The sequence below is a fragment of the Anguilla rostrata genome, chromosome 6 (assembly GCF_018555375.3).
Source record: "Anguilla rostrata isolate EN2019 chromosome 6, ASM1855537v3, whole genome shotgun sequence".
NCBI lineage: Eukaryota > Metazoa > Chordata > Actinopteri > Anguilliformes > Anguillidae > Anguilla > Anguilla rostrata.
Window position 1 is genome coordinate 222,578 of NC_057938.1, and position 9,923 is coordinate 232,500.

General features: G+C 42.2%; 2 protein-coding genes across 9 annotated transcripts in view; both read left to right on the plus strand.

Moving 5' to 3' along the window:
• The first annotated feature begins 70 nt into the window (after positions 1–70).
• LOC135258085 (E3 ubiquitin-protein ligase TRIM35-like) lies at positions 71–5,423 on the plus strand. Its single transcript, XM_064341314.1, has 6 exons — positions 71–1,163; positions 1,967–2,062; positions 2,148–2,378; positions 2,771–2,793; positions 3,198–3,316; positions 3,758–5,423. The coding sequence occupies exons 1-6, from the start codon at positions 762–764 to the stop codon at positions 4,291–4,293; spliced, it is 1,407 nt and encodes a 468-aa protein (XP_064197384.1). The 5' UTR covers positions 71–761; the 3' UTR covers positions 4,294–5,423.
• A 2,668-nt stretch (positions 5,424–8,091) lies between these two features.
• Positions 8,092–9,923, plus strand: part of LOC135258089 (rho guanine nucleotide exchange factor 18-like) — a 27,230-nt gene continuing 25,398 nt past the window's right edge. For 3 of the 8 annotated variants that reach the window (XM_064341319.1, XM_064341321.1, XM_064341320.1), the window contains exon 1: positions 8,092–8,313. The gene's annotated coding sequence lies outside the window, so the exon portion shown is untranslated. The other 5 variants (XM_064341322.1, XM_064341326.1, XM_064341325.1 and 2 more) reach the window with 4 other exon arrangements.

Here is a 9,923-nt window from a genome sequence, read left to right on the forward strand (position 1 = left end):
TTTCGCCAACCCGCCCCCCCCCCATCATGCCCCCCCACCGCCAACCCACCCTGCCCCCCCCAGGTTCTTCCTCAGCCTAAAAGTTAAAAATTAGCATGTAGTTTCTATTCTAAAGCACAGCTCTCTCCTTTAGCTTCATCAGTGCTGTAGATGAGCTATTCTAAAGCACAGCTCTCTCCTTTAGCTTCATCAGTGCTGTAGATGAGCTATTCTAAAGCACAGCTCTCTCCATTACCTCAATAAATGAGGATATTATAAAGAGGAATGGATTGTAGATTCCAGCTCTGGATCTGTGTGTGAATCCTGTTTGTAAGGATTGTGTGTGTTTGAGATTAGCTGGGGAATGAGATTCCATTTGAATTTACACACATGAGAGAGAACTGACAGAACCTGAAGAACAGGGCTGGAGCAAAACTGCTGGCAGATCAGCCCACTCAGACCTCAGCGGTACAATGCTGCTCCCTGGAGGAAGTGCTGTGTAATAATCTGGTGTGTCTAACAGGGAGAGGGAAGTACGGTTTCTCACACACAGGCGCGTTAGATACACCTATGATTTCACTGTAAATTTTGAAATGAAGGAACTTCTTATAATATTAACTAAAGAATAAAAACAGATTGAGAAGTACAGAGATTTGGGACGAATTTAAAGACCGTCCCTTTTACCTACAGTTTACAGTATACAGCAGTAAGTAAAAGTGAAACTAAACTACAGATTTAGCAGAAGTCATTAGCCTACTGAGCACAGATCTGAGAAAGACAGAATGGCGTCTGGATCTTCTCTCCTGGATGAGGAGCTCTCCTGTCCTGTGTGCGCTGAAATCTTCAGGGATCCTGTTGTCCTGAGTTGCAGTCACAGCTTCTGTAAGGCCTGTCTGCAGCAGTACTGGGAACAGAAGGGATCTCGGGAGTGCCCAGTTTGCAGGAGGAGATCTATGGATGAACCTCCCTGTAACCTGTCTCTGAGGAATACCTGTGAGGCGTTCTTAAAGGAGAGAAGTCAGAGAGCTAAAGCAGGATCTGAAGTGCTCTGCAGTCTGCACAGTGAAAAACTAAAACTCTTCTGTTTGGTGGATCAAATACCCGTCTGCCTTGTCTGTCAAACTTCAAGAAAACATAAAAACCACGAACTGCTACCAGTTCAGGAGGCTGCAGAAGAGTATAAGGTAACTGTTTAATAACAGAATTCAGATTTTATTTATCTCATATTTCATTGTTTACAATCAGTATTAATTGCCCATACATTGCTAATTTTATTTGTAAATACGTAGTGATTAAAAATAATTTCTTCTTCATCTAAGTTTATCAAACAGCTGAACTGGAGTCAAGATAAACCATTTGTGTCAGAAATATAATTCATAGTGAGTATGAATTTATTTTTAATGATTTAGAATTTCTAATGAAGTAGTTACTGTAGAGTCATGATCTGCAGAAGGAGCCATTTTAGTTCCGAGGCCTGACAGCAGTTTGAGCTCCTGACCACGTGTCACATGACTGACAGAGAGGGACAGGAGGGAGGGGCAGGAGTGTGGAGACATTCTCAGAGCTGTGTTAGGGAGCACTGCTCAGCATGGGACAGTAGGGGTCAAAGTTCATGGCTCATATGTGTGTCTGACACAATGTGGACTTAGAGGACAGATCACTGTTAATGTGTTACTAAAGATACAGCACATTAACCTTGGGTCATTTTCATTTAAAAAGTTTTGTAAATGTAGTTTTTATTCTGAAACAGAATATTAGTGTTGTAATTTGCTGCAGTTATACTTGTTTACCTGGCATGTCCTGTCATAGAGGCAATACACTGACATGTGTCTCTGTGAACACATTGTTTTTACATCAGCAGTGACCTGAGTCTCCTTTCTGGCTCCCCTCTGTCTGAGCAGGGGCTCTTGTGTTGTCTGTGTAGGCAGTGAAATTTACTGTTGGTCTGTTTCCTCAGTAAAGTGTGGACTCTGTCATTTTTTTCCAGGAGAAACTTAGGACTGCACTGGCTCCATTGCAGGAGAAGCTAAATGCCTTTAATGCAGTGAAATTAATCTGTGATCAAACAGCAGAGCACATCAAGGTACTGTACTGAGGCCTTTAAATCACAGTGTTGAAAATGCAGCACTGGACTGTGCTGAAATGATGGTGAATAATGTTTATTCCAGAGCCAGGCCCAGCGCACAGAGAGCCAGATAAAGATGGAGTTTGAGAAACTTCAGCAGTTCCTAAAAGATGAAGAGGCAGCCAGGATCACTGCACTGAGGGAGGAAGAGGAGCAGAAAAGTCAGATGATGAAGGAGAAGATTGAGAAAATGACAAAAGATATATCATCGCTTTCAGAGCAAATCAGAGCCATAGAACAGGAGCTGGGAGCTGAAGACGTCTCATTCCTGCAGGTAAGACCTGTTGACTCTGTGTCTGTAGGACTCTATACAAACTGCTGTTAATGCTCACAAACATTCATTTATGGAATGTAGTATTAACTAAACCCCCATTTCTGTGAACTTGTTAATATCATCAAATCTCTTCAAAGCTTTATTAAACAGTATAATTATAGTCTCAGTTTTGCATGCAAAGTGTCTTTTTCATATTCACAAGTTTATCATCATCCTACATCCGCACAATGTGCACATTTATACCTGCTGAAGCTGCATATTTAGCTTTCTATGTCATATGTCATACATAAACCATGTTCAGTACCATACAGTCAGATACTACTGTGGTTTCTAACAGTAGTAATGTACAGTGTATTGGATACAGTGGGAATAAATAAATTTCCTTATTTCAGAGACACAAGGACACACAAAACAGGTAAGTAAACTCCATCCTCTGTCATCACGTTAAATATTAAAAGTAGTTTATTAGCCCTGTAGTGTTCTGTCAGTGATCTACTGTGTTTGAAATGCCTCTCTCTCTCAATAATAATTTCTGCTGCTTTAATAATGACTGTATTTGGAGCATTTAAGAATATTAAAGTAATTAAATGAATATTTCCCCTCTAATATAAATACCACCCCCCTCACACTCCTGTGAGTGTGTGTCCCTCAGTGGGTTCGGGCTGCTTCATATTTGGCAGTCAGTGGGGCTGTGTGGCAGAACACTGGGAGGGATGGAGACATTTTTTTATAGAATAAAGATCTGATGTTGCTGCTGATAATCTTCTACGGTATTGAAGCCACGCCCACAGCACAAGTGACTCCTGAATATTATTGCAGAGCCCAGTGCACACTGGCGGATCCAGAGAAGGTCTCAGGAGTGCTGATTGATGTGGCCAAGCACCTGGGCAATCTGAAGTACAGAGTGTGGGAGAAGATATGTGGGACTGTTCAATACAGTGAGTACTGGGGATAGGGAGCTCCACATTGTCACTGTACAGGGGGAATCTTCAACATCTTTTCCACAAGCTGATAAAGCCAGTCAGAGTTATATTGGTCCTGTCTGCATAAGAGCCCTGGAGTGAAGAGACTGAGCACCAGTCCTTAATGTCACTGATGCTCATAATAAAATGCTGCTTTAAGAGTGATACTGTATTTAAGGGGAAGGACAGGAGCTACACAAACACTGACAGGCTTTGCTCCCTCTTATAAGGATTTTACAATGTGTGACTTACTGTGAAATATTTTTATCTTTTAGTTCTGGTGTTTCTCTCACACATGTATCTGAGACTGTAAAGGTTGTTTTAGTGAAACCCAGTTTACATCATTAGGAGCCCATTGTGTCTGATGGTTTCTCTTTGTGCAGATCAGTGCTGACGTCTCATTCTCTGTCCCTTCAGCTCCTGTGACTCTGGACCCAAACACAGCACATCCCAAACTCTCACTGTCTGAGGATCTGACCAGTGTGAGATACAGTGGTGAGAGACAGCAGGTTCTTGATAATCCAGAGAGATTTGATACAGGGTTGTGTGTGCTGGGCTCTGAGGGATTCAGTTCAGGGAGACACTGCTGGGATGTAGATGTGGGAGGTGATGAGAACTGGTGGGTGGGTGTGGCTGAAGAGTCCACCAGCAGGAAAGGGCCTGTGGATCTGAGCCCAAGAAAAGGAGTGTGGTGTATATATCACTACAAGGGGAAATACAAAACCATGACCTCCCCATCTACACTCCTCGCTGTGCAGAGGAAACTCCAGAGGGTCAGAGTGCAGTTGGACTGGGACAGGGGGGAGGTGTCATTCTCTGACCCCAGTGACAACACTCCTCTCTACACTTTGCAACACTCGTTCACTGAGAGAGTCTTTCCACTTTTTGCTCGTGATGTAAGGGGGTCACATTTGCAGATCTGTCCACTGAAGGTGTCTGTAACAGTGGAATAGTACTGTGGGATTGTGGGTAAAGATCAGGGGCCTCATTTATAAAACGGACTTACGATCAATTTTGATCTTAAGCATGACTTATGCAGAAAACCACGTATAAGTAGTTATTTATAAAACCTTACTTTGACGAGGAAATGATCTTATAACTGCGTAAATTCCAGACTTGACGTAAGTAATTTTCCTGCTGGTTATGTAGGGGTATTGCAGTTTTGGACGCAAATGTGTCCAAGCCTGTGGTGAACTTTGCATTAGCTTTATGAACAATTTGATAGGAAATATCAATTAAAGGTGTGAGGAATTAATTGCCAGACGCAAGGTTTTGAATTAAAAACAGGATGGATGTTCTATAAATAGTGTGTCAAATTAAAAAAAAAGTAACCTTGGCTGTTCTTGCGTTATTGGAAGACATTGAAAACCGTGCTTTTAGAAGGGAGAGAGTTTTCAGAGACCGGAATGACTTTTTTGCGCATGATGATCTTCCAAAAAATTTACTTTTCTTTTTTGGTCCATGGTTATTCCTGACTAAACCCTCATTTGTGCTAGCATTATATAAGGGGAAATCGCTGATTGTAAGGCACATTCAGGTGCCATCAATTTTAAGTTAATTTGAGATTTATAGATCACAAGTGCGTAAGTTACAAATGGGCTTCTTAGAACCTGCGTAAGCAAGGTTTATTATGCTCAGTATCTTTTATGAATCGAACAGCGTCGGAAATGATCTTAAGACTAAGTTCAAGTATAAATTTAAGAGCATTTTTATAAATGAGGCCCCAGATCTAATTGATTCTGTGTTTGCAGACCGTATTGGCATTCAGATATTAATCTAGTAAAGAAATGTTTATTTAATGATAAGTGTGTTGTTTCTTTGACATAGTCTCATAATGTTAATTTAGTGAGTAAAGCATTTAATTGCATGTTGAGCTGAGTGGTCGTACCTGCAGCACAGTACCCTGAGTACAGAGGAGAGACTGAGTCTCAGAGCACTGCAGGGAGATCAGAGCTTTTCACTGCTTACCTGCATCATGGACCAGCACTGCATGGTTACTGAGCAACATGATAGAACATCGACAGATAAGAGGTCCTGCTGTACTTATGAAACACTGCACAAATAAACTGCTGTACCTCATCAACATATGCAGTCTGTCTGTCCATCTGTCTGTCTGTATCAGTGTATGCAGTCTGTCTGTCTTTCTTTCTGGGACCAAGAGAGACTGAACCCCAGAGAGAGAGACTGAAACCCAGAGAGAGAGACTGAACCCCTGAGAAAGAGACTGAAACCCTGTGAGAAAGACTGAACTCCTGTGAGAGAGACTGAACTCCTGTGAGAGAGACTGAACTCCTGTGAGAGAGACTGAAACCCAGAGAGAGAGACTGAAACCCAGAGAGAGAGACTGAACCCCTGTGAGAGAGACTGAACCTCTGAGAGAGAGACTGAACCCCTGTGAGAGAGACTGAACCCCTGTGAGAGAGACTGAACCCCTGAGAGAGAGACTGAACCCCTGTGAGAGAGACTGAACCCCTGTGAGAGAGACTGAACTCCTGTGAGAGAGACTGAACCCCTGAGAGAGAGACTGACCCGAGGAGACTGACCCTGAGGAGACTGAAGTGCTGTGAGAGAGACTGAACCCAAATGGAGTCTAACTCCTGAAGAGACTATCACCTGGAGCAGCTGCACACTGGAGGAGCTGAACCTGGAGAGGATGAAGTCTGGAAGAGAGAAAGAATAATCTGCCACTATTGTAGAGGACTGACCCTAAACTGCCCCATGCACACCTGTGAGAAGGGAGAGAAAGAGAACACAGAAGGGCAGGAGCGTAACACCTACCTTATTTACTTTTTCATGCCATACAACTCCCACATGGGCCAGAACCCATAAAAATCCTATGCTAACCCGCTTCGGTATTCCAAAGAGAACATAACTGCCTCTATCTAATTAAGTACCAGATCAAGCCTTGAGATTATTGACCTTAGGGGTAGTGCTTCTAAGAGATACAAGCCTGGTCTGGACAGGCTGGGCCTGCCTTCCACCCTAATGGCCAGGTAAGCGCCATATACTCAGCAGAGAATCCTCAGAGCCTTCTGCCCAGGTGACCCGCCCACATTCCAAATCCTTCCTGTTTCTGGATCTTTAGACCCATTGGTATAAATCCACAAGGGGGACCCCCACACCACAGCAAAACACATCATCACTAAAATCATCCCAACTCACTACAGCAAGTCAGTCTGAATCTTCTCTACAAGAACAAGACATGTCTAACATTTCTGGACCCATTCACGGATGAATAGTAGAAAGGAACTGTTCTCTATTTAAAAAAATACCTCTCAGAGAGTTAAAGCTGAATGTCACTCAGCTTCCTACAGCTTAACACTGAGAAATCTGAAGTCTGGATTATTGGACCTCCTGAAATCAGTACAGCCATTAAATCTAATATTTCAGTGCTAAATTAATCCTCCTCAGCCTCACTGCACACTTAATGCTTTTGCTTGTATTACATTTGGTCTCTCAAAGGTAGTGCTAGTAGGCAGGCTATGAAGGACATTGATCACAGTGAATCTAGGGCTTTCTCCGTTTCTAAAAATATGCCAACTACAGCTTCTTATGTGAGATGGCCTTTCCGGATATCATGATTTAATACCAGTGCATTTTTGACAGCTGTCAATTCGATGCAAGACATTGCTGCTCCACCAATCTGAAACCTTGTAGACCTTCCATCATTAATGACTAATTATCCAAATTTATCCAGTAGCTCCTTGATGACCATGTCATTTGCATCTTGTGTTGTACTTCCCCACAATGGGCTGTAAACATTAAAATCACCAATTCACTCTACAGGCTTTTGGACTTTCTCAAAAACATCCCCTAACTCATTAACAGATTCAATACAGGGATTATAAAAACTGATCACAGTAATCCTCCCTCTAAATCTACATGTCTTCACCATAACACGCTGAAGTTTAGAAAGAATGTGAACTGTGGACAGGAAGTAAACGGAGAGAAGTTTGTAAAGCAGATTCTCCTCACACTACATTGTGCAAGTGGTCCATTCCCCGGAAGAGAATGAAAACTATTACCCTCAAGCCCGTGTCCACACGTGGACTATATTTCGTATGCTCACCTGTCACCACAATACGTCATTAAAATCCGCGAGCCCGCAGTCCGTGACTCCAGGGGGACTCTGCATAGGCGATGAAGCACCAAAGCTTGTGCACCGACGCCCTCTAGTGCCAACAGATGTGTACTGCCTTTTCCCAAGGAGTCGTAGCAGCAACGCCAAGTCACAAAGTTTAGTATATGGCCGGATAAAGAAGGCCATGCTTTGGTTTCCTAATCCTAACATCATATGCTATTATTCAAAATGTATGAAACAGTTTATTGCAGGCCTATTATTCATTTAAATGTGGGATTACGTATATGCTAAATGGATGCATTCCCCCTGTGTAGGCTACCTTTATTTTACTTGCACACATTTTGTAAAGTATTAATCCAGCTAGGTTTTACTTTTCACTTGGGTTTCAAACCTGTGACTGTAGGGGCCCTATAGCTATAAACAGCCTAATCACACTCCACAGTCTCTTTCGCTGTCATCAAGATTCACGTATGTTTTCTACTGTTATTGTCATAAATCGATCGTATTTAGAATTGATATCTTGTACATTGCGGGTTAGTTTAAAACGTGTAGCCATATGTACGTGTTGCCATTTTTAAGTTTTAAAACTTCCAGGTTCTGTTTTTAACGTCCACAATGCCTTCTTAGTCAAATTCACGATTGTGCCTTTAATTTGGTAAACCAGCCCAGGTAGTGGGTGGGTAGTGAGTAAGATCCCAGCATGCCGCGAGGAAGAGAAACGGGCTCTGCCGCTGCACTGACGCCTATGCACGCCGGACTGGGCGCTAGCCCCGGGATCTGGAGCGCTGAAACTTTTGTAAACAAGAAGAGAAAACACCGCACTGTTTGAGAGAGAGAGAGAGAGGGGCGTGTGGTTCCAGCAAACATCGACCACCACTGCTAGTTGTTTCGGGTAGGTTTGCGGAAGAAGTAGGTTTTTAGTTGTTCTTTATTAATAATCCAGTCGTTCTTCTCGTTGACATGCAGACCGGGGTCGTCCCGGTAAATCACGGCAGCGGCACAAAGTATCAGTCGCTGATGATTGTCCTACTGGCTAAGTAGTACATTTTCATGGATATCCACTAGAACATATCATTGGTGTAAAGTTCCTCTGAGTTACCGTGGGAATAATGTTAGCCTACTTGTTAAGTTACCTGTCTTTTGAGTAAGTCAAAACTTGGAACCAGAAATAAAAGCTACTGATGACATCTTGTTAGCTATATTTATAATTTGCCAAAGCGAATGACTCAATTAAAGCGATACAATTTAACTGTTATAAATTATTATTATCATATTATTGAGGTCGATATGTGAGGTACGCTCGATCAGCTGCGTTAGCGCCATTATCTATGTAATGTTCTGTCTTTTATATGGACATTGATTCTGAAATATAGTTTTGATTGATTGATTGATTGATTGATTACTGTTTTGCTGGACACTTATTTTCACATCCGTAATTATATTTTGTTGACAGTCGTGCGCATGATGTCCCTGGCTATCCAGCTAAAACGTGTCCTGCCTTGTTGGTTATCGTTGGTTGCCCGGCTAGTGGCCACAACAAGCGTAGTTCAGCATCCAGCTTTATTTAGCATGTCGCTGGGCTGGGTAAATAGCGCTAAGCTGCGTTACATTGTAAGCTAATGTGTGCAATGTTAAAGCTACCTGCTGCAGCACTTGTCAGGAAAAAAGGAATTGCTGTCACTAACTTACTAATGTTGGTCATCTGAACAGATCGCTGAAGCTAGTAGACGTACTCGTTTGTTAACATTAGCTTAAGCTTTAGCAAGCGAAACAAAGTAGCTGGCCAGCTAGTGACGTGTATTTTGAAACGAGTTCAGGAAAGACTCCATCGTACCGTGCTGTTTTTATTGAACTTCCAGGAAAAGTAGCTCTTCGGCTTCAGAATCGATGTTGTATAAGCTGCTTTGAGGTGGATATAATAATGTAGCTTACTAGTTAGGTCGCTAAACGAGTGCTTATTACTAAATAAAAGATTTCTGTGCCGCGCTCTCAGAAATATTACGGAAGGTGTTCCCGTGATCCTGCAGGTATACACGTTTAAACAGGTCAACACAGTCAGGCTGTATGGCAAAATAAAAAGCAAAAGCAATTCGTTGTAATTTATGTAGTCTGTACGTAATGTTCTGCGTTACAGTGTTAAGTGTGAAGCTTTTGTTAAAAATGCCGGTTAGCTCATTTCCACATTCCTTTAATGGGAGCGATTCTTTTTTTTGCGTTGGTGGGATTCGATCTGAAATAACTTGCATCAGTCTGTATGCTGTTTTATCTGTTGTCTGGCGATTCTTGCGTGCAGATGTTTGCTGAAAACTGCTGACTGCTGTTTGAAGTTGATGCCTGAAATTATTACTTTTTAATCAATTTATGCTTAGATTTATTATCTATTACTAATCATTCTCACCTTAAGGAGGAGTTATACCAGAAATGTCCATACAATTATCACGTTGTTTTGAGAGCTAGTAAGATGTTTCCTCCTTATGAAAGACCCATGGCCCTCTTTTAGAA

Bases quoted from the DNA above. Each gene is read 5' to 3' on its own strand.
- LOC135258085 (XM_064341314.1), top strand. From the start codon at position 762: ATGGCGTCTGGATCTTCTCTCCTGGATGAGGAGCTCTCCTGTCCTGTG. The intron at 1,164-1,966 runs GTAACTGTTTAA...ATTTTTTTCCAG, and splicing joins AGGCTGCAGAAGAGTATAAG to GAGAAACTTAGGACTGCACT. The intron at 2,794-3,197 runs GTAAGTAAACTC...ATATTATTGCAG, and splicing joins CACAAGGACACACAAAACAG to AGCCCAGTGCACACTGGCGG.